The 25,587-nt window shown below is 36.3% G+C and overlaps 1 protein-coding gene across 2 annotated transcripts; it reads right to left on the bottom strand.

Annotated features, from left to right (window-relative positions):
* Nucleotides 1–222: 222 nt before the first annotated feature.
* On the bottom strand, nucleotides 223–25,587 carry opn4a (opsin 4a (melanopsin)). 2 transcript variants are annotated; one of them, XM_027175045.2, is made up of 9 exons: nucleotides 24,421–25,587; nucleotides 7,797–7,939; nucleotides 7,195–7,328; nucleotides 5,938–6,141; nucleotides 3,948–4,119; nucleotides 3,316–3,477; nucleotides 2,949–3,056; nucleotides 1,286–1,481; nucleotides 223–679 (listed from the first exon to the last, which is right to left on the bottom strand). In XM_027175045.2, the coding sequence occupies exons 2-9, from the start codon at nucleotides 7,931–7,933 to the stop codon at nucleotides 587–589; spliced, it is 1,206 nt and encodes a 401-aa protein (XP_027030846.2). In that variant the 5' UTR covers nucleotides 7,934–7,939; nucleotides 24,421–25,587; the 3' UTR covers nucleotides 223–586. The 2 variants fall into 2 exon arrangements, with proteins under 2 accessions (XP_027030846.2, XP_027030845.2); XM_027175044.2 differs by lacking the exon at nucleotides 24,421–25,587 and adding an exon at nucleotides 17,930–18,072.

Raw genomic sequence — 25,587 nt, 5'->3', positions numbered from 1 at the left:
ACTGTGGGAGCATAAACGATGGTTTGAACTTAATAGCCCTGATTTAAAGATCTAATGAGTCGGTCACATTATATCCATTTCATCTGAAATTCGATTTGATCAGTTTATTGATTTATAACTAATTTGGCACATTATGTAAGAATTTCCTTGAATGTGTTTTCATTAATAATCGTTATTCCATATACAGGGACAAAATTCTGGAATGCTCAAAGAATATCATAGCTTTATTTAAAAGAAATTATATTAAATAAATAAGAGGAACCACATTTACAGAACATTGATAAACCCACCTAAATTCCTGTTTGATGTGATGTTCAATGCATGCTTTGACATATACAGTATATTCATATTAACATACCCTTGAGTTACACAAAATATAGACAAACTCCAGCAGAATTGTGACAACACTTTACAATTCTGAATGAATGAAATGATTATGTAATGATAAATGACATCATTGGGTTGGAGAGGCTGGTATTATATAATAAATCACTTCTTTGATTAAAGATAAAAAGCATTATGAATAATCAAACCAACAACAAACAGTATTTTATCAACACAGCATGGAGTACAATTACACAATATTTCAATTCTCATAAGTCAAAAACAGGCCAGACTCAGAGGTGACCACGATTCTGGGGAGCCTAATTGCTGCACCGTCACTGCTGTCATTCCCATCCTAAAACAGAGAACTGCAGATGTTAAAACATTACATATATTATACATAAATCATTAATAACATTCATTTAAAATGAGGCTTTATATGCCAAACATCATTCACACTGTTCTGAAATGCTTTTCTGGTCACCCCAGTTGTAAAGAGTTGGTATTTCAGTAAACTACTGTAGTCTAGCCATTATTTTCTGATCTCTCGTCGATAAAGCATTTAACTACAGCTCATTTGAGCTAGAGACTGTCAAGGCTGTCCAAGAGAATTTCTGAAATACTCAATCTGGCATAAATACATTATAATCATTATTTTTAGCTAAAATATTTCTAGTATAATTTAGCTAATGCTGAAGATTTTCAGCTCTCACACAAAAAAAAAAGGTTGGGTTGGTTACGGTGGTAGCCCGGTGGTAGAATACAAAAATCTTAAACACATGATGACACGGGCTAATACATGAGTTACAGACTTCTCAGATGGGTTAGTACATGATGATGTGATGATGAACAAACATTCTTAGCTTTAAAATCCAGCTGTTTTTTTTTTTGTTTTTTTTGCTTCAACACCGACACCTAAACATGACTAAGCATACAGCAGGAACAAGAACAGCAGACTTACAGATTCACCATCAGAGGCAGAGGAGATGTAGGATTTTACTGTACTGCTTTGGGACAAGTTCCCAGACACATCCGAGGCTCGGTTGGTTATAGTTGAGAGTCTGGTAGATATAAAACTGCTGTGGAGAGAGTGAAGCTCGCTCTGAGGAACACACAGCAGCACACGCAGACATGGGATATACTTCGCTATAGCCACTCTGAAACACACAGAGAAAGCATGTAGTGGATGTGAGTAAGTGTACAAGACTCAGGGGTGTGTGCACAGGTGTGTACAGGGTGTAAGACACTCTAATAACAATTTACAATTAAAAAACACTTTTAAATGGTCGGTTATGTCAGGTGCAGGTGCCTCTGTGGAAACAAGATCCAGACCCAAATGTAGGGATAGAAGGCAGATGAGGGTTTTTTGGTGAAAGCCAAGACATGTGGCTATGACCCTCAGTTGTTGTTTACCAACCATCATTAAATACAGCAATGTATGTAATCAGTTTATCAGGTAAACAACTCAGATGGAAATAAAAATCCTCCATTCTAGCCTCTATAACTCTATAACTGTGTCAGTAAGGCTTAGAATCAAGCTGACACTTGAAACGTGTCAGAAACTAGAGACCAAGCTCACCTCTGTGTGTCAAAGTATATGGGAGCTGTACCACTTTTTATGTGGGTATGTCATCTAGGCGAAAATCATGAAAATGGGGGGGCGACAGGTAAGAGGTTAAAAAAAATAAATAATCTAAACCAACAGACAGAGGAAAACACTAGGTGTCAAACAAAGGCAACAAAAATACAAACAAGATCCAGAGAAACAGAAACCCAAAAATCCTAAAAAAAAAACAAAATTCAGTGTGCAACAACACACACACACACACACACACACACACACACACACACACACACACACACACACACACACACACACCATCCATGCCATCCATGACAGGTTTTTTCAATGCAATTCATGCAGACACATAAAGAAATCATCATTTTGACCAAATTTCTGGAGTACCAGGATCTATAGATCATGATAAAGTATATACCTAATAAAAAAAACGTCATATGGCTGCCATTCATTTTATACCAATGAAGAAGAAGGCTTTCATTTTTGTTACACATACAGTACAGAACAGTGAAATTCTTTCCTCACATATATCAGCTGAAGTGGTTGGGGTTCAATCAGACACCCGGAGCAATAACCGCTTGAACGAGTCTGAAAAGTCAATCGTGCCTTATAAATAACTGGAAATCAAAGTCATAGGCTTTGTGGACTATTGATCAGAAAATTGTGAGTTCCAGCAACACAAAGACACCACTCTTGAGCACCTGAACAAGACCCTGAACTGCTCATTCACTCTGGAGAAAAGCTTCAGACAGGTAAAGTGAATATACAGTAAATTCCTTATACAGGTTTGATAGCTGATTTCTGTTACAGAATGCAATTAAAGGCAATTTATCAAGATAAACAAACAAACAAACAAATAAATATTGTTATGAATAAGATATAAATCTATTTTAAAATAATATAAATAAATATTCTTGTTCGAGCTTACCAGAGGCAAAGATCAGGTAAATATGCTCCTGACACAAACAGTTTTTAATTTTAATATCTTTCCAATAACACCCAGGGTGAAAGCACTCAAGGAAGTATAAAGATGCTCTGTTAATACCTGTATTTGGGGTGTGTGATAGCATAAATGATGGGATTGTGGATTGCTGAAGCTTTGGCTATGACAGCAGGTACTGAGTTCATGTATGGTGTCAGCATATCTGCATACCTAGAAGAAAAATACACAGACTGAATAGGTCAGAGAGGGCATCTTTTGTTTATGGTATGAATTCTATGAATTCTGTTTGAGTTCCTTTTCAATTCTATAAGATTGAAAAGGAACAGTTTGGAATTTTAGTACTTCCATAACTTGAGGTTATGTGTGTGTGTGTGCGTGTGTGTGCGTGTGTGTGCGTGCGTGTGTGTGTGCGTGCGTGTGTGTTCCTGCGTGTGAGTGTGTGTGTGTGTGCGCATGTCTGTGTATTCACCCAGCAAATGCTGTAAGGGCCACAACTGAATAGGGAGACCAGGAGATGACATAGAGCAGGATGACAATCAGAGCAACCTTGGCCATTTTCCACTCTTTCTTCATCCTGTTGAATCTCTTCACAGTGTCTCTGGTATTACACCTGTCAATCTTCCTTACATTCCTTTTACAAACAGTGAAATAACATGTTAAAGTGTTGTGTACATGTTCTGTTTAATTAAGTGATGAATGTTTAAGGGATAAACGGTTGTAACCTAGAGTAGAGTTTAATATTAGTCCTTATTCATCATTGTTACATAGACTTACAGTAAGTGTTGAATTAAGCACAGAGAAAGATGGATGAAGGACTCTGAATCATCTGATTCATAAATCTGTCATACAACATCTAGCACCATATTTCCATGTACTATGTTTAAGCCACAAACCAGTTTTCCTTTACATACAACAAATAGAATAGAAAATAGAAAATAATAGAAAATAAAGTGGAAAAATAAACATTCATCAGAGCACAGCTGTCCAATATCTGAGAAAATGTCAATTGCGTTTGAAGCTGAGTTGGAGGCATGGTCAAGGTTGCTCTAACAGAAAACTTTAAAGAAAATGGTTGCTGTGCTAATTTTGGTTCATACTTACTGATTGCTCTTACGAATGGCATGGAAGATGAAGACGTAACAGTAAATGATGATGATGAGAGGAATGAAGAAGACAAAGATAAAGAGCAGCATTGTGTAGGCCCGAACTGAGGGAATAAAGGTCACGTAATCCCAAGTACAAGATGTCATCAGACCTTCAGGAACATAGGCACCTAATGACAAAGAAAGAGAAGAAAAGAGAGAGAGTGTGTGTGTGTGTGTGAGAGAGAGAGAGAGAGAGAGAGAGAGAGAGAGAGAGAGAGAGAGAGAGAGATCATTTACTTTCAGTAATGAGGACTGTATAAAACTTTATATTCCCTTTGCAATAAAAAAATAATAATAAAATTTACTTTCATAAAAAATTTATAGATCTGAACAATATTCAATAGTTAAATGAAGGACCCGTATCCTCATTTTTTGCTCTTCACACACCTTACCAAAATTAGAAAACAAGAGAAAAAGTATTTCAACAGAATCATTTAAAAGTCTGTAAGTTTACTGCCTTACTCTTCCTAAAGCCAAACATCACTGATGGTATTTCTGTGCAATGGACAATACTTGGCCTCATTATATTTTTTATGCTTTATATGTGTATGTTTCTCTCCCCATTGCCTTCTCTTTCTGTAACTTTGGTGGGCAATGCTGACAGATGTTTCTTTCTGTGCAAACTAAGCAAACAAGTTGCCAGAAGTATTTAAAGACATGGCATATGACTCTTACAGCATGCTTTATCTTGGCAATGAGACTCAAAGACATAATGAGCCACAGGGAACGATGCATCAGCCAATCCTGTCAAGCAAATCACCAGTAGTCTATGTCCGTGAAGACACTGAAGTCTTATCCACAGACAGCACACTGCATGTAAAACCTGTCGTTACCTTCTGTTTCACATCCCGGGGTTTAGAAGATTAAATACATTACAGCAAGCCTGTACTTGAACATGGTGTGAATGTACAATTAATACGTTTATTTTAGTAACCCAAAGGTTTAATCCCTAGTTTCTTAATCTGTTTAACTGTAGAGCTATTTTTTTACATCTGGCTTGAAAACGATATGCTCAAATTAAAATGAGTATATCTCAAAAACTACAAGGCGTATTTGAATAATTCTGGTACTTAGAATAAGTGTGTGTATATATATATATATATATATATATATATATATATATATATATATATATATATATATATATCCAATTTTAATTATTCATTCATTCATTCATTCATTCATTCATTTTCTACCGCTTATTCGAACTTCTTGGGTCACGGGGAGCCTGTGACATCGGGTATCAAGGCAGGATACACCCTGGGCGGATTTTTTTATTATTTATATATTACAATACAATATTACAGTTATATTGGTAATTAATAAAAAAGTGTTTTTTTACTTCTGGTTCTTCATCTTTATACCGTTGGAATCTGATTGTGTTTAAAGTGTAGTGGCTGATATCTTGTGTCAGTTTTATTGCGTGTCTGTTCATTTAGACGCTTGGTGCTGGAATTGTGTTTTGTGTAGGTGGAAATGGTCTTTTAAATTTTATAGCTGAGCTTCTTGCTGTACTTCTGCTTTGCTGCATGTGCAGATAAATTCAGGTTTAAGAAAGGATTCATTATTTCTGTCCTGGCTGAACTCAGCAGGGTGGAAGGGGTTTAACCAGAATACACTGTAAGAAATTGGAAAGGTGTTTGAGTTATAAAAGTTGGAAAGTTGTTTTAATACTAAAACAACTTTGATAAATGATTATCTCCATACCATTTTGCATGAGTTGAGATATAGCACTGTATCAATAGATTTTATGTGGCACTCCCTAAAAATTGGCTCATGGCCAATCAATCAAATTATGTATTAATAAATTGTGCTGGCAAATAAACAGAGCCACAATTTGCCACCATAGAACTATATTTCACTGTAATCCATAGATCTTTATCTTATATCAGAAACCCTGCATTATTGGGAATGACTCGCTCCACAACTCCCCTCAAAACACTCACTCCAGCCAAAGAAGGGTGGTAGGCTCCAGCCCAGAGAATACAGCCAGGCACATATCAGGACAAGCAGTGCCTTCTTCTTGGACAGCATACCGATGGAGCTCAGGGGTCGTGTGATGACGAAGTAGCGATCTACTGCGATGACCATTAAAGTGATCATGGAGCAGATCCCAAACAGAGCTCCACAGAACGCATACAGCTCACAACCTGTGCAGGGACATAGAGCAACGTGTGATGCAGATTTGAGATTTTAGTCACAAATGAACTTTCCAGAACCTTAAAAAACATTTCCCAGCAGGAAGAATAGGATTCAAGTTTCACAGACAAAAGTGTAATTAATTCCAGAGTAATTTTGCTTGACTTCATGCCAAAGAAGAAAAGGTCATAGGGGCTGGCTTGTGTAAAAGCTTATGAAACCATGTTGACCTTTCTAATATCACTTTACAGCTATTTCTCTACTCTGAGCCAGGGGCATCCTGTTAGAGTGAACCGATTAGAGTGAACCTAGATCTCAGCGTACTCTACATAGGAACCATAACCCAAGCCAATACGCACTGTTCTACATCTCCCTCATGACATTATCAGCATTAAAAGTCTGATTAATTTATATTAAGATAAGATATTCTATGATCAGTTTCTTTATATATTTTTTTCAGCATGGTTCTAAAAGATTACCTCTGGTGAAATACAAGCTCCTGCCATGGCAAAGGGAGAAGGCTCGAATAAATTTAACACAGAACGCACACTATATTAAGTCTATATTAACACATACAGTATTAAGTCTCCCTTTCCTGATTCTGCTCCATGAATCTCAGTGGCCTGTGTTCTGTTCCTCTTAGCCCAATGTGCATAAGACTAATAACCTGATCACCAACTAAGTGGCAAAATACAACCAAGGTGAGTCCACTACAGTATTGTGTGTCTGTGGTCAGAGAAATATGCAAAATGGATCAAATAGACATCCTTGTAAAGCTATTCTCAGCCTCAGATACTCCATCCACAGCTCATATAGTGCCTGAAAAAGCCTAGAAAAGCTTTATAAGGGAAACTACTCATTAATGAACCCAGGCAATAAAACAAACACAGCAGTGATTAAGCAGTTACTGTAAGTATTTCATAAACTTTGAGTTTGTCATTGGAGATTTGTTTATTGTAATCCAGTAAGTACTAACAAAGTAATAAAAAGAATTAAGAAGCAAAAGAAAGTAGAACTTTCTTTTAAACTATTCCATTTTATTCCGTCTGTGTCCTTTCTCTCACCTTTCTCTCCAAACACCCATCTCTTGTGCATACTGGTTATGAAGAATATCGGTGACTGAGTGGCACACATGAAGAAGTCTGTGATGGCCAGATTTATTATAAACATGTTGGCAGGAGTCCTAAGAGTTTGACTCCTACAGGCAAACACACACACACACACAAAGTTCACATTGACACGTATCGCATCATTCGACTTAGCACAGTGGCAGTGTAAAAAGCATCCCTAATTTCAGACAGGCTTTTCTGCATCTCTCGCCTCCTGCACTTATTATTTAATCATGACTTTGATTAAATGCAAACCTTAGCATTGTTTCCTAATTGAAAATATGAATCATCAGACATCTTAATGAATAACAACGGAATGACTGGCAATGGAAATAAGCTGGAAATACTGATGCGTCTTATCAAAAGAAATATATTTGCTGCAATTTTGTTTTGCATTTATAAAGTTAATGCATTTAAATAAAACTTCCAGTGGTTGTCAAATTGAAACTAACTTATAACCCCTGCAGAGATTAAAAAAAAAAAACACTGTAAGAAAAACATGGTTGGCTAATTAAGATGTGTGTGTGAATTGGTAAAACAGTCATCAGGTAGCTTACCTGGTGAAAGCATAGATGACCAGAAAGTTGCCCACGATGCCGGTGATGCCAATGGTGAAGATTACTGCACCAACAGAGTAGTGTGCGTGATCAGGAACATCAACTGTAGGGAAAAGCTGAGGGGGCTCATCCACCATAGCAACCTCCAAATATAAGCAGGAGATGGCACAATTAATAACAGCTTTATAATGATATACTGCAGGGCCAGCCCGTGGCATAGGCAACATAGACAGTTGCCTAGGGTGCAAAATGACTTTGGAGATTTAGTCACATACATCCTCACATTAGGCAAAATTATTTCTGCCAGTTAACATAATTTTATTACTGATCGATCATTAAAACTGATTGAAAACACTGTTAGAATAAAATAATATTGACACTTTTTGCATCCTGATGTGATTATAATACATCACCTTAATGCTTTAATTATGCTATGCATGATGCAGAGAAAAGCTTTTCAAAGATTTTTGAGATCTACTATGGCCCAAGAGCATCTCAGTAGACCTGCTGACATCAGTATCAATAATAATATTTCTCAGAAATGGTCATTTGATGCAGACATTGATGACTTTGCTGCAAAGCTATGCAGGGGTGTCCATGGGAAACTGTTCTCTAATTCAGAAAATATAATAGAGTTTGTTTTACTTTTTTTTGCTGATTTCACACTTGTTGCTTATTTATTATTGGTTATTTTCTACTTATTTATTCTTATGTTTATCAATGCGTATCATTATTTATGTTATGGTATATTATAGTATAGTTTTGCCTAGGGCACCAACAAAGCCTGGGCCACCCCGATATACAGTGTGTGTGGCCTAACCATTCAAATTCTTGTTAGCACCTGTTGTAGTGCAATAAAACTTGGATGAACAAATGCAGACTGTCAATGGGGCAGTGGTGGGGCAAGTTGTGGCTCAAGTTGTGGCTCAATTTAATGCTCTGGGTTGTTGAACAGAGGATTGGGGTTCAAGCTCCAGCACTGCCAAACTGCCACTGTTGGGCCCTTGAGCAAGGCCCTTAACCCTCCCTGCTCCAGGGGCACTGTATCATAGCTGCCCCTGTGCTTCCACCCCAACCTCCTCAATTGGGATATACAAAGAAAAGATTTTCCCTGTAATGAATAAGTGCTTTCAGTCTAATTCATTCAATAACACTATTAGACATATAGTGAGACGAGCACTACAGACGTCTGATGGATTGTGATATTTTGCACAATGTGTTCCCCAAAAATAAAATAGAAGGAAACAAACTGGAGAATAGACAATAGAGCATTCTTGCAGGGGACCATTAATAAATATCGTAGACATCCTGTTTGACCGAGACATTGTCCCATTTGTATGTGTTATCAAACTATCTAAAGGAAATCGGGTATTTATCAAATAAACACAAAATCTAGACCTACATGGAAATGTCTTTGTTAGTTTGGTTACAGTTCTGGCAAAAACATCATAATGTTGTTCCTTCAGATTTCCATGTAGATCCCCTCAAAAGACCATTTACCAACACACCATTATAGGTTGCTTCCACTAATATTAAAATTAAATGAAATGCATATAGGTATCTTTTCATCACATTTCTTAACACTTTTATTTATCACACTCATTTTCATATTTCCTAGTGGTAGTGATTAGCTATGAGCTATGAATATTTATACCTTGCCTCCTGATTAATAATCCTTCACCTCATCTTCATTTCATTTCATTTCATTGCTAACTGCTCTCCATTTTAGCTGACAGCAGGAGGATCACAGATGAGTTGTATGTTCTTTTGTCACCTCTGTCACTAAAATTAATAGGCTATTTTCACTCCTGATGCTGAGAAATAACAGGACGACAGGAACAATTTTCTTTGGCCCTGTTACTAAATGCCAACAGGGGGGAAAAGATGACCCTGGGGCTAACAATAGGACAACTGCTATATGGTATGCATCTAGTATATATACAGAATTTTCCAGTAAATGTATATGGTATATAAATTCTTTTGTCTCAAGATAATTTTATTTAATATTAATATTTTACATCAGACTCTTTTAGCAGGCTCTTCTTCCAAACGAAGCCCAGGTACTTCATTGTATGACTACGGGGGCAGTTTTATTATTCAGGCACCTCGATGAGCTGATTGTAAAGGCTACTCTAATCACAGGACTGAAATTAGACTCATTATAAACCATCACAGAGATAGTTTAAGTATTTAGGGTCAATCGTCCAGTGCGATAGCTGAAGGGAGTATAGCTGAAGTCGCGAGTGCAGGCGGGTTGGAGTGGGTGGAGAAAAGTGTCAGTGTCAGGAGTGTTGTGTGTCAGCAACAATTAAAGGCAAGGTGTACTGTACAAGACAGTAGTGAGAGCAGCTAAGCTGTATGGGTTAGAGACTGTAGCAGTGAAGAAAAGACATGAGGCAGAGATGGAGGTAGCAGAGATGAGGATGTTGAGGTTAGGAGACTTTAGGAGTGACAAGGATGGACAGGATTAGGAATGAGCACATCATTGGGACAGCTCAGGTTGGCTGTTTTGGGGACAAGGACAGAGAGACTAGATTGAAATGGTTTGGACATCTAGAGAGGAGATAAATGCTTATATTGGTAGAAGGATGTTGGAGATGGAGCTGCCAGGTAAGAGGTCAAGAGGAAGGCCAAAGAGGAGATATATGGATGTGTTAAATGAGGACATGGAGGTAATTGGTGTGAGAGTAGAGGATGCAGAGGATAGACTTATGTGGAAACAGATGATTCGCTGTACGGACCCCTAAGGGGAAAAGCCCAAAGTAGAAGAAGATAAACATATTACAGAGATGGCAATGCAAAATACTAGATCCAGTGCAGTTTTGGTCTAAGATATCTTGATGTGCATAAAGAATCTATGTTAGTGTTCATTTAAAAAAAAGTCTTAGAGCTTCTTTAAGTTTAAGAACTTTCTAGTTCAATAAGTCTCGCTGCTCACGCAACATAAACTAGACGTTGTGTCAAAACATACTGAAGCTATTGACATGTCTCATATTAACTGAGACTTCCAGACAACCTAAAACCCATATCTTTTCTTTATCTTGACCTAGGACAGGCAGAGCAGCGGCACAGAGTGCGTTAGCCAATTGCGCCAACTAAAAAAAAAATAACATTGAGATTTACAATCTGTTATTTAACATTGATCCGGTGCACAAAACAGATCTAGAAGAATTCAGCAACCTTAAATCTCTCCATACTGATACAACTTTCTTTCTTATACATGACAGTCATAAACATAAAACAGAGAAACAGATTGCATTGGATAAAAATTCTTCCGAGATTGATTGCACATGTTTAAAAATGACCCATGCTACAAAAGCCCAGTGCCTCAAAGGATGCTTTAAGTGTTAACAGCTGAATTCAGCTGCAAGTCCAAATGAAGTACATGGGAACTGACACAACATGAAGGAACAGAACTAAGATAGAATGTATCAGAGGTCTGAAAAGGATCCTGGATGTTTAAAAAAAAATTAAGTCAATAAAATAAATGGGTTATTTTCTATGTTTTGCAGTAATACTTTAAATTATTACTACTACTGCTACTACTACTACTACTACTACTACTAATAATAATAATAATAATAATAATAATAATAATAATAATAATATATGTGCAACAAGCATGTTTGTGACAAAAGAGGCTTACTAAAAAAAGTTAAATCACACTTTTATATTTATATTTTATTTATATGTATATTTATGAACTTTGATTTTCCTTTTAGTGTCTTGAGCAAAAAAATGTTGTTATGGCCAAGTTGTTATAGACAAGGCCTTCATCACACACAGCATATTTAAATTAGCAGCATGAATTAGCAGGCAAATGTTAGCAGTAAAAAATGATGGGTATATATTTTTGGTTTATGTTAAAAGTATATAGAGTTTTAACCCATTGTTAGAATTGGGTTAAAAATAAATGATAGCATGAGCAAATATTAGTGTTACATAAATGCCAAAACATCAATAATAATAATAATAATAATAATAATAATAATAATAATAATAATAATAATAATAATAATAATAATAATAATAATAAATATCATTTTCATGCAGGTTCTTAAAGTGAAAAATAGTCATTTTACATGTCATAGAAACACACTCAGTGATTATTGTATTAGGAACACCTGTAAACCTACTTATTCATACAATTATCTAATCAGCCAATTGTGTGCCAGCAATGCAATGCATAAAAGACTGCAGATGCATGCCAGCAGCTTCGGGAAATATTCACATCAACCATCAGATTAGTGAAAAAATTTCATCTCTGTGATTTTCACCGTGACATGATTGTTGGTGCCAGAACTGCTGGTTTGTGTTTTTCTAAAACTGCTGATCTCCTGGGATTAGCAGGAGACTCTAAAATTTTCTCAGATTGGTGCAAAAAAGAAAAGAACATCCAGAGAGCAAATATTCACTGGATTGAAATGTCTTCTTGTTGAGAAAAGTGAACGGAGAATGGAAAGGCTGACTTGAGCTGACAAAAAGATTACAGTAACATGGATAACCACTTTGTACAATTCTGGTGAGTAGAAAAGCATCTCCAGATCAAGTTGGACTGCAACCACAGCAGAACATATCAGGTCAGCCAAGAAAGCTGAGGCTGCAGTGGGCACAGGGTGGACAAAACTGGACATCCAGTTAAAGACTGGGTAAATATATCCTAGTCTGATGAATCTCAGTTTCTGCTGTAGCTCACAGATGAAAGGGTCAGAATTTGGCACCAACAGCATGACTCCACGGCCACAACCTGCCCAGACTGGTGAATTCGGTGTAATGGTGTGGGGAATGTTTTCTTGGCACAATTTGGGCTGTTAAGCAATCAATCACTGCATGAATGCCATGAATGCTGTTTGAGTATTGTTGCTGGTCATGTGCATCCTTTCATGACAATTTATCATCTTATAATGGCTACCAATCTTCTGGTAATCCTGATAATCCACCATGACACAAAGCAAAAGTCATCTGAAACTGCTTTCATGAACATGACAGTGGGTTCAGTTTTCCTTCGTGGCCTTAGTCACTTGATCTGAATCTAACAGAACACCTTTGGGATGTGGCAGAACAGATGATTCACAGCACAAAAGAACACTGGAAAAATCTGCAGGAATTAAGTGATACAATCATATCAACATGTCCAGAATCTCACAGTAAAGTTTCCAATATCTTGTGGAATCCTTGGCATAATGAACAGAGGCCATGTTGAGCAAAACAAGACCCTACCCAGCATTAGTATAGGGTTCCAAATAAACTGCTAGGTTGCTTAGTAAATGTTTAACAGAATCATGTATTTATTTAATAATTCATAATTAATATTTTTTATTAATTTGTTAAAATATTTTTTGTATTATATGCTGATAAAATTATCAAAATGCCTTGCAGCTGCAGCTTTATTATTATAATAATCATTAGCGTGGGGATGTGGTAGCCTAGTGGTTAAGGTGGTTAAGGGCTGTCAATCAGAAGTTTGTGAGTTTGAATCCCAGGTCAGCCAGGCTGCCACTGCTGGGCCCCTAAGCAAGACCCTTAACGCCCTGTTGTATAAAAAAAAAATACCTGAAGTCACTCTGGATTAGGGCATCTGACAATTGCTGTGAATGTAAATTAAGCCATGACAGAAACAAATACATCAAAAATTGAGGTTACTGCTAACAGGTCCAAAAGCATAACATAAAATACATTGAATACAGAAATGTAAGTAAATTCTCCACACATTTAAACATTTGTTTTTACCCCTACGCTTGCAAGAATATTATTTTGAATTGATATCCGTTACAGTGTTATAGGTTTTACACAACATAAAAATCCTCAATGTCATTAAATGCATCATTTCTCCTGCACCTGCATTATCCTGTTTATTTTTCCACAGGTCTTCTAAGTCGGTCGAATGAAGGAGACCAGATCGATACCGTGAATACACACAATACATAACTAAAAGCGTATACTGTATTTGGGGTAAAATCACTGGTGGTGTTTAGGCCAGATGTCTGAAATAATCAATTTCATTGCGAACAAATCTCCTGATGAATAGGTGCAAGAGATGACAGGTTATATGATCATTTGATTATTTATATAAATAAATAATTATCAAAGGTTCAGAAAATAGTGAAATAGTATCTATACCAGGGGTGTCAAACTTTATGCCTTGCCACTATATTGATGCGTAGTCACGAACAGCAAGCACCCCTCATTCTCTGTTGACAGTTGTTAACAACCATGTTAGTCACATCGGGCAAGTTAATTCCACCCTCCACAAAAATGGCCAAACCAAATATGGACGAATGTAATGTACGAATATAAAGGACAGACCTGTTTGTCTTGTGTGCTAACGGAGCTAACGTGTCTGTAACGAAAGAATATAACATAAGAAGACACTATGAAACGAAACATTATGAGAAGTATAAGGACCTGGGCGTAAAGCAGAAGCTCCAGAAGGCGGAGGAGATGAAAAAAGTCTGGTTTCCCGGCAGACTATGTTCATGAAAGCTAAATCAAAAGTGAAGCTGCTGTAAAGGCTGTAAAGCTTTATTGTGGCAGCAAAGATCGCAAAATCTGCCCGGCCCTTTAATGAGAGAGAATTTGTCAAAAAGTGTACAGTCAAAGTTTGCGAAATGGCTTTTATTTCAAATTAAATTTCTTATGTGTTTGTAATATCAAGCTCTGGTTGTTCCAAATCCTGTATTTAAGCAAAACTAAAGTTTGTTTCCATATGAAAAAAGTTGGACATTACATATCAGTTGCAGTTAATTTTTCAATAAATATTCAGTTTGGCCCGTGACTTTATCTCAGTTTTATATTTTGGCCCACTGTGAATTTGAGTTTGACACCCTAGGTCTATACTGTTAATTAGAGTCTATGTACACAATGTGCTTGTTCAAGATATTTTGTACATAAAAAAAAAAGAGTTTTTAAAATAAAGTAGCAATAGAGAGCAGTTGGCCAATACACCGAGAATAAACATCTGTGATTTAAAGATACTGTTGAAAACTGGCAAATGTGGACATTCTGGAGTACAAGAATGTTCAGAAAAATAGCCAAGAAACAATTTCAAATACATTGCAAATGAAGCCAAATTGACCCAGCAATCATGTTTTCAAAGAGAATATTAAAGGAATGTTACCAGCATCTTGTGGAATCCATCCAATGAAGATTCAAGGCTGTTTTTAGAGCAAAGGGAGGACATAGCATTATTATAGAGCTCCATGAGAGTACATTTATCTAGATAAGACTAAAAACTGGAGACTATGAAATGACCAGACGAATATGCTGTACTCTGTTTGCCAGATACAGTTAAATCAGTACACATTTTTAATAAACCTTCTAATGTGCTTTAATAACCTGTGTAGTAGGAACTAAAAGGAAAAAAATGATAAAGGGTGTGATTTTATTTACTGTAGAAAAACACATCCCGAAAAATGATGCATTCAGGCTCTTCAGCTCCTCTCTGTTCACAATCACAGTTCAGTGTGCCATGCAGTGTGGAGAATTACATTCACGCCGGTTGCTAAGAAAGTGTTCAAATCATTTAAAAAGCAATCCACATCAGATCCCCTGTTTTTCATTGACGAGATGGAAAGGCAAAGCTATAAAGATTTCATTTGTCAGAGTGGAATGCTGTCAGTGTTTTCTGCATGTCACTAATGAAAAGCAATACAGTTGTGTGCTGCCTTTCTTATTTTCTTCTCCTTATTAGTGTACCACAATGCTGTTTCTTAACTTTATAGTGCCCATAAAACTACAAATTCAAGAGCCAGTTGAACCTTTAAAGGCTTTAATGAATCTTTTTATCAGTGTCAAATAGCAAACACCTGACCAGGAATATAAAGAGGTAGATTGGAGAGCTCTAGTTCAGCCTAATTGTTCTTTGCGTGCCAGAAAAAAAGCTAATTAAACCTGGTCTGTGATACAAAACAAATTTTAGACATAAAAAAAACTACAATAAATGATTCCAAAAGAAAATGTCCTACCTTGTGGTGTTAGTCAGTACAATAATTAACAATGCAGTCATTTCTGTGTCACGTTAAACTCAGATAGCGTCTGTTGCTCTTTAGTGTCGGTTTATTGTTAAGACTAATGGTGGGTTAAATGTAATGTGCAGGGCATTTAAATGTGCCCCAAGTGTATACCATTTAATTTTAGATAACTGTGTGTTAAGATCAGCAGTTGAGACGTGTACAGTATACACTATATTGTACAGTAGGACATTCCTGACCTTTAGGCTCAGTGGACACACGGCTTCAGGTTCTCACAAGCTACATCGCCTCCTGCTGTCACTTACACTGAATAACAGGGGACACGATTTAAATTCAGCTCACTTAGGAATTAATAGGATCTTAATAGGATCTCCAGACAGTTAAAAGTAATCCAAAAATATGCTGTCTGGCATGAAACATACAAAAATGGAAGTATATATAACTCGACTGAACAGACTGTATATACAACCTCTTCATATTATAACTCACAACACACCTGCATTCAGTGGAGGAGAAAATAACAAGTGTGCATGAAGGCACATTCTAATTGTGTGTGCATTATGTGTATCACAAGCCTATTTGTGTGTAAATTTTCAGTGGATGTCACACTAATGACACCCTTTTCCACAAAGCTATTAGATGCTTTCTATCCTCAAACAGATAATGGATGCAAGCTACATGCCCCATAAATACAACACGCTGGTTAAAGGTACAGTAGATCGAGGTAACAAATCGTGGATTTAAATAACAAATCATAGAAGTGTCAAACTCCTGAAAAGCCACAGTCAGACAGACAGTCTTGTCCTGTCAGATTTATACACATTTGTATTTCCCCTCTTCAAGCACACTAAAATCAGCTGCCCTCATCTGACAGGTTGAATCAAGCAAAATGAAGGATTCCAATAACAATCTAATTTCTCATGAAGATATAAATAGTCTTTAAAAGCACACAGGAGATCCGTTTAAGAGAAATTTAAGCAGATGGGTTTCTTTACAGGTTCTGGAATCAGGTCTCATGAGTTCCATATGTGCTTTTCTCTGTCATTTTGATAAAATTGGACTTTAGAATTAAATTAAATGTTTTAAACAACTGAATGGAAAATGGCTCCAAGCATAAGTATATTAGGGACTAGGAGCCTTTCATTACTCCTGAACCGTTGACTAGGAGCCTTTCATTACTCATGAACCCTGAACTCCTGAACCTCCTGAACAATTGTTAATGTATAGAGAATATAAGACATTAAGAAGAAAAAAATAGTAACCTGAAATTTGGAGACCACAAAATTAACCAATTAATAGTTTTTACAGTATTTAAGAATGTTTGCTTAAACAATATTTAATTTGAAAAAATTGAAGTTTAATACTGATTAAGCTAATTAATTTAGTATTAATTATTTAATAGTGTTGGGTTTCATTAAAAGTGGAATTTAATTTCCCATTTGAAAATAGTAAGGGAAAAAAATTAAAAAGTTCAGTGTTTCAAAGATTTTTACTGATTGTATACAATATGGTACGTTCCCACTTTCAGTGTGTTCTATGATGTGAATTTACTCTTTTTTTCTTTTTAAACAGTGATATGAACCAGGGCATACAACATCCATATGTACATATTTTTTTCTAGAAGTAATACACACTTAGAACAAAGAGTTTCAAAGCAACCACCCAGCCTTTAACTAATCTATATACATGTAGAATAAGAAATCAGATTTATCACCCCCACCCCCCCAATAAATAAAATAAAATAATAAAATAAATTTAAAAAATGTATGAATATTTTTATGACCAATTGTACTTGTATTTACTTTCTATGCCAGCGTTTCCACCTGAAGTGAACGTAGGTGTCTAGATTCCGGCCATGTTCCAAACCACAGCATTAAGTTGTGTTCTATAGCTAACAGTAATCCTGTGGTAAACCTCACATGAGGCTGGTTTGACAATAGGGTTTTTGGTAAACTAATATTGCAGCATGGATGATTGTTGATGATGATGGATGATGATCAAGTGGTATGGTACTCTAATGCTGCATGCAAAAGTTCACAGAGTGACTACAAATTCTCCAAAATGATAGATTTACAGAGAACAGTCGGAACTGTTCAGCACTGATAATAAAGCTTAACTTATGCCATCAAGGATTCAGCAGTTTGTCAGATAGTTGTCACTCACTGTGGTGATGGTGGGAGTTGCGGGTTCCAGCAGTAGCCGCATGCCCGCACTCTCCGTTCTCTCCGCGCTCCCGTTCCGCGCGCACAGCACTTCCTCCACCATCACTGTACACACCATCCCGCGCGCGCACCCGATCCGACACACACCGCTTCAGTGCATGTGTGTGTGTTTTTGTGTGAGTTCTGTATGCTAGTTCTCTCACAAGGAACATGAATGACCAAGAGGAGGGGTCGGTGCTCTCCAGAGCGCTTTGGCTTACATAATAATAATAATAATAATAATAATAATAATAATAATAATAATAATAATAAATATGATCATTGTTGTTGTTGTTGTTATTGTTGTTGCTACTATTATTATTATTGTGTCATTTATGTAAGCCAAAGCAGCAGCAATAATAATAATAATAATAATAATAATAATAATAATAATAATAATAATAATAATAATAATAATAATAACGTCGGTGCGTAATGAATGCAGTGAAAAATGAAGTGAAAAAAATCCACGTTACAAATTACAAACTAAACCCAGGAAACAATACATTTGAGAAAAATAATGACAGGCATTTTTATGAAAGACATGAATAGTTTTTATGAGTAGTTTTTGAAAGTTTTTGAAAGTTTTTGAAAGTTATGAAAGACAAATTTGAATACAGTACAGCACACGCACTGTAATATAAACAGTAATTTTTATTTTCCAAATACGGGTCCGATAAATGGTTAAATGAGTATAAAACTATATTTTGTGGCAGAAGTAGTGTGCAAAGGACATGGGAGCATTTTCATTTCAGAGACTTTCATGAATTATACTTCATTTAAAACAAGTACATTCTCAGTAATAAAGCTACATGAGTGATGTTGTCCTTGGAAAGGTGCAAGTCATGTATCTTTAATTAGCTTTTAGAGTGTCCATCAGTAAAATGTCCATCAGAGATCTTTAATATACAGTTAGGTAATTATAAAGATTAGGTATAGGAAGATATAGGAAGATATAGAGTAAAGGTATAAAAGATAATGGTACTACACCAGTGACAAGGACATTTCTGAGAGTGTACTTGCTCACTTGATGTAAAGCACCCTTTGACTCAGAGGGACTCAGGGTCACTTTACGTCATAGGGCTGTGTTGTTATATGTCATGTGGTGGAGTGGAGTGGAGTGGAGTGTTATAATTCCCACACTTCCCTACACACACACACACACACACACACACACACACACACACACACACACACACACACACACACACACACACCCATTTGATGTCATACCTTTTAACAGGAAGCTCCCCAGGAGCTAGATGCAGTTTCTTACAGTGTGTTTCATTCTCCATCACTCACTATTCCTAACTTCATTCCACTTATTGAATCCTCATGTGTTCTCTAAACAGCTTTATTTCTTGGTCCTAAAGGGGCATATGGTCAGAACAGTTCTTTTAACCTCTGCTTTTGTGTGTCCATTGACATTCAGGACTGATGCATCTTTTTGGGATTTAAAACCAGTTTGTCATTTCTCACAGATGTTCCTGCAGCTTTTTTAAAAGAAAAAAGACAAATCCATACTATGGACTGGTGTACTGTATGTGTGCTTTCTTATTTGTAGCTTTTAAGTGGGATCCCCATTTATTGTTATGGAGCTGAGAATAAAATGATTGGAGGTGGAGAATGTTTTTCCAACCTGGGGGCACTTAAGCCGCTGATCTTTTTGTGAATATTCTGTATATTAATAATATGTTCATTTCTTAACATAATATGTTCATTTGAAAACAGCTTTCTTTCAAAGGAAGTACACTGGGTATTATTTAGCATTCCATGTCAGGAACCATGTGCTGGGTTACTACTTCATACTTCAGGAGATAAAAGATAAAGAGAGCAGAGTGGTCACACGATCATGTTCTTTCATGAAGAGCTTGCACTATTATCAAAATGGGAAAGGCTTGCATTTTGTGGAGTGAGTGATATCTCAATAGCTCAGGATCACAACACTTAACCTACACCACATTACAGCTGTTAGAAAGTGCTCTCAGTTGCTGATAAGCCAGCACATCTGCAATCTATGTTGCACAAAATTGCAGCCACAGAAATTTTTAAAATTCGGTTTCAGTGCTGTATTTCTCAATACTTGAGACAAGCTCATCATGTTTTAGTCACTCATTTTTAAAGTCATTATAAAAAATTCTTTATTCACTCAATAAATCAAAAGTTTGCTTCTATGCCTTTAGATAATACACTGAAGAACAAAGCAGATTCGCTGTGCAGATTGAGGTGATCAGAAGCTTTCATACCATCTCGCCTGCCCTAAGCTGGTGTGAAAAATAACACTAGTAGAAACAACATAGATTTTAGGCATTTAAATCAAACTTAGTTCATGTTTCATCATTTTCTTAATATGTCACTCCATTATTTTGGTTTATTTTAGACAGTGTGTTTATGGTGGTCATGTAGAGCATCAGGTTTCATCAGACAGTCCACATGTTAAAAAATAAATTATTCTTGTTTTGTTTATATTGTAATCTAAACTTCTTAATACTACTACTACTACTACTACTACTACTACTACTACTACTACTACTACTACTACTACTAATAATAATAATAATAATAATAATAATAATAATAATAATAATAGTGTATTTATTAGTGTACTAAACTACTAGCAACATTTTCCATACAAGGTTATGCTTGGACAGCTTGTCAAGGTATTTTATCCCAATTAAATGTAAAGTATTTTATTTGTATTAGCCACTTTGACAAACCCTGGGGCACTGTTTTAACTTGGATGTGAAAATATCACACTTTGAAGGAAGGTGAAGTGGAGAAACCCAGTAAGCTCATTTAATAGATTCATGCATTTGTTCTTAGACATGTGCTAATCCAAGTATTTGTATATATAAGTGCTTGCCCTAAATAATCAATAAATGAAAACAATAATGTAAAAAAGGGCATTTTAGAGAGCTTGAAAATATATCAAGTGGATTCTCTCCAGGGGCCGAGCCCCACATACAGTAAACAAATCTACAGCTTTCAAGTCAGCAAATTATTCATTCATTTATTCACGGAACAAAGCCTACAGCTACTTAATGCATTTTTGCTGAGTAATAATAACCCAGCAGCCTTTATTCAACCCCATGTTCTTGAGTCAGCATCACACATGAAGCTGCGACATTTTTCTCACCGATGCAGCTGTTTTTTAATGTTTGGTCATTTTGCTGGCTAAATTACCCCCCCCTATTTATACCTGTTTTGTGTGTTCTTTTGCTGAGTCCTTGTTGTTTGTTACCTGGTGTTCTGGTTTATGGGTTAATAAACCTCTGTCTGTCTTGTATCCCTGCAATTAGCTCTGGATATTTGTTCATTGGAGGCCCCTGTTTTGTGACAATTGTAATAAATAAGCTACTTGTGTAATATCGCTGTACAGGTGTTATGCTTCAAGCCTGTTTTTGTAGAGAAAAGAAATTATAAATTAGACCTTTGCATAACATTTTCCCACATGACGTGTGTAGAAATAAAATTCTCTGATAGCTATTCTGTAATATCATTCTTACAATCGGACTTATGATGGTTCCATTTATATCTCCATGTCTAGATCCAGCCTGTTTAGTTTTAAATGTTTGTGCTGCATCAGTTTATTTAACACCTTATTTATTTAATATTTGTATAAGTAAACATTAGTTAATGATCAGTGAGGTAATAGAAAAATAATCAGTGACGACAGGGTATGATACAGCCTGACGTTATTGGAGTAGACTTTTAGACAGGAAAACAACATTTCTTTTATACCACATCAATGTATTCATTTAATGAATGTCATATTGTGCTTTTAAGCCATTTATGGTTGCATTTTGTCATGTGGAAAATCTGCAAGACCAGCCTCACATTTTTCTCTCTGTGAAGGCAAACAAAAAAAAAATTCACATCTTCTCATGATACTCACAAACTGGAAAATATGCAGAAGACTTAATAGCTATTAGGTGCTGCCACTGATGACTTTTTCCATTCATTTTAAACATTGCTTAAGATCTTCACCAGTTTTATGATTATGCAATTATACTATAAAAATATATAGTTTTTTGCAACATTTATTCCCCACTGAGCATAAGGATAGAGGTAGATCAGTGCTTATGATGCTGGGCTACTGACTGGACAGCCACTGCTGGGATCTTGAGCAAGACCTTTAACCCTCAACTGCTCACGTGCATAAGTCGCTGTGGATAATATTGTCTACCCAATGCCATAAATGTTACTGTAGAAGCAACATCATATTAGTAATATGCACCTATAATTTCAATACCAGCTCCTGTTATAAAAATTGAATAAACAAATCAACTGAGATAATTATTTTCAGCTAGACCAGTGGAAACCCTTTGGTTTAATGCTAGTTGAATTTGATATCTTATCTTATTTATGGCATCTGGCATCTTAACGCATGGAGTTTTCGGCATGATGTATACAGTATTTGTTTTGCTAACATATTCCAATAACAGAATTTCATTGCAATGTTAGCTTGATTGTTTGATATCAATCTATCTAGCTTAAGTGAACAGAATAAGGAGTTCTTAAAGAGGAAAAATACTTATTAATTTTCATTTGACTATGAAGTTAAGTAAATCTGATTTCTGGCAATGAAAAAATACCCATGAACTCAGAGAGACCAGTTCAGTAGGGTGACTAAAGTGCAAAAAATCTGATTAGCATCCCTGACAAATTGAATACACTCAGCTGAACACCAAGACAAATAATTGCAGTAGTTTTTTTTTTTTTCTCTCTCTTCTTTTTTCACTCGGATTCCTGTGGTCAGAACCTGCAATACCTCGGTAACAGGATTCTTTCCTGACTGTTCAAAACATCACTGACTGTTCATCTGTCTAGGATTTGAGTGTTTGTATCAGAGCCTGCTTAAACAGTCCTTATGTCTAGTATAAGCCAATGTATACAAGAGTGTAGGAAATGTTTTGGGACAAAAAGGAGATAATGAAACTGAGAATAAAAAAACAAGAATAAAAAAAACACACCTGGCATGGATGAATGATCAAATTCCAAGACTGTATAAGAGCTTCGTGGAAAAAATAAATCCCAGGAAAGTAGGAACATATGTGATACTGGAAGAGTCCTTAGACCTGTCTCACTAGCACATTAACACGATATATCTATACTTGTATACAAGGAAAACAAAATTATTTTTGCAGTTATCATGGTTGAAAAGAATTTATTGTGAAATATTAATGATTGAATCAAATAGCTGATCAGACTAAATCGTGGATTGTGAAAGAGCTACAAAACTGAAACAATTTAAAAATGAAATATTGGTTTATAAAAGAATATTGGATGGAACCTCTTATAACTACTTGTCTCATAAGTGCACAATTCTTCTCTTAGTTCAAGGTAGATAATGAATAAATATAAACTACTGTATTTCCCGGACCCATTAGTACTAAATAGCCCATTCTATTGATGTGTAGCATACACCCATTGGCTGAATGAGAGAAGATGATAGTAATGAATACATTTTGTAAGTTCAGGGTCACCACAGCAGATCATGTGGTCCGCATATTATATTTGGCACAGGTTTCATGCCGGATGCCCTTCCTGACTCAACCCTCCCATTTTGGGACTGGCACTGAAAGTTAACTTTTCAGTGTCTGGGTTAGCGCCCTGCACCAGGGCAACGGCAGTGATAAGCCGGGATCCTGCCACTGGACCGCCTGTGGGCTATTGGCCTATGTGACTAGTCAATTGATTTGAAAGGGTATGGTCCAAACTTCAGATTAGATGAAAATTCTTCAGTCTGTGGAATGTTCAGATGTTCAGAATAAAAAAGCAGCACTCTAATATCTCCAGTAAAAAGCACAAATGGGACTTAAATTCGAGTAGCTAAATATATAGCACTGTTCATAAAGTAAATTTCTGCCGAAGGGAAGTGTGAATTTTATTTTCCGGTTCAAATTCGATTTCAGCCGTACAGCATGTATTGAAATGCTTTCAGTTACAATGCAGCTATAGGGATCCAAGTATGCAAAAGGTTTGAAAAGCTCCTGTATTATAAAGCACAGGAAATACTATTTGTTGCAACTGTCTTTCTGCCTGTGACTATTAAAAAGAGTTCTTCACCAAAGGGAAATCATTTAAACACTATATTACCAGTAACAGGAAGTTAAACTAATGTAAATGTGAATGAATAGAGATATTGAACTTGCCTATAGGAAGCTGACAAAGGCTTAACTGTGATGGACATCAGGAGCAGTGACGCAACACTGAGCAGAAACCAAGGACGAGTCAAGAAAAAAGCGTTATTGATTTTTTTATGAGAAAACCAGAGGGAGTATTGAGAAAAGATGCTTCAATAAATATGGAGCAGATAAATAGACAAGTAAAAAAAAAGCTGATTTCTGTTCTACAGGATTATTCCAGCAAAACCTAAGAGTAAGAAAAAAATGGACTGAATTCCTGTCGATCTGCAGTGAAAATCAGTATGCACAAGGCTAGTAGACTCACCAAAGGTTCATTTCCTCATCTGCTCCTGAAATGACTTTGCTGCAGTCCAGTGCTTGTTAGTTCTTGTTAATGCAAGGTTTGTTTTGAAGGTAAACGTCAGGCATACTTTTAAGGAGTCTTTGTCCTTCTTTCCACAGATCACCAGAAATTGTAGCGAGAAACCCGGATCTGCCGTCTGACTAAATACCCAGATGAGTGTCTCACACACACACACACACACACTCACGCACACACACGCGCGCGCATGCACACACGTCAGTTTATTAGCACTTGGTCTTAAATAATTCTCAGGTTGCTGCATATCGGACAGTGTGAATTGAGTTGGTATGAGGACAGCAATCAAAGTCCAGAATGAGTGCAGCACTAGTTCAGGGTTTTCAGACACAGCAAATTACATCAGAAGATTTAACCTAGTCTCTGAAAACACTATAGCAGAAATGAACAGTGTGTGAAAAAACACCAGTTTTCTAAAACCTATCATGCAGATATGGCAGCTTCAGGAAATGTTCAACCAGAAGTACAACTGGGGTAAGTATCTCAGAATGCACAGCATGTTGCACATTTAGGCTGATGGGCTGCAACAGCAGAAAACCACATCAGGTTTTTACTTCTGTAAGCCAAGAACAGGAATCTGAGACAGAAGTGGGCATAGGCTCACCAAAACTGAACTATTGAATACTTGAAAAACGTAGCCTGGTTTGATCGATCTCGGTTTCTTTTGAAGGAACAAAGGTGCCTCAACGGGCCTCAATTTTTCTGTGAAGTGCATTTAAGTGCATCATCTTGATCATGGATTAGGATGCTTTTCCCAAAGCAGTTATACAGTATATGCCATTTGATTGTATTGCTGGTATGTGAAAAGAATTAGGGATCAGCTACCAATGGTCTGAGGATACGTAATTGTCTCAAGACACCAGACATAGTTTCACTATAGTACCAACAAGTCAGCATCTGGTCAAAATGCACTTACATTTCAAGATTATCTCAGCTTCATAGCCAAAATAACTCCAATATTCAAATTTTCCATTTACTGTATACTATAGCCTTTATTTTAGCCTATATTTTTTATTAGGACTAAATATGTATTTAAATATGCAGTATGTATTCACTTTTTTATTTCTTTATTTTTATTTACTCCCTGTTGGGCACAGTTTTAGCCCGGATGCC

Source organism: Tachysurus fulvidraco, chromosome 4 (genome assembly GCF_022655615.1).
Source record: "Tachysurus fulvidraco isolate hzauxx_2018 chromosome 4, HZAU_PFXX_2.0, whole genome shotgun sequence".
Taxonomy (NCBI): Eukaryota; Metazoa; Chordata; class Actinopteri; order Siluriformes; family Bagridae; genus Tachysurus; species Tachysurus fulvidraco.
The sequence above is the reverse complement of the archived record's forward strand: the minus strand, read 5'-3'. Positions and strand labels throughout refer to the sequence as shown.

Excerpts from the sequence above, each read along its gene's own strand:
- opn4a (XM_027175044.2), bottom strand. The coding sequence starts at position 18,046 with ATGGTGTGTACAGTGATGGTGGAGGAAGTGCTGTGCGCGCGGAACGGG. Across the intron at positions 7,329-7,796 it reads GTCATCTATGCTTTCACCAG|GAGTCAAACTCTTAGGACTC; the intron begins GTAAGCTACCTG and ends GTTTGCCTGTAG. Across the intron at positions 1,482-2,948 it reads ATCACACACCCCAAATACAG|AGTGGCTATAGCGAAGTATA; the intron begins GTATTAACAGAG and ends TGTGTGTTTCAG.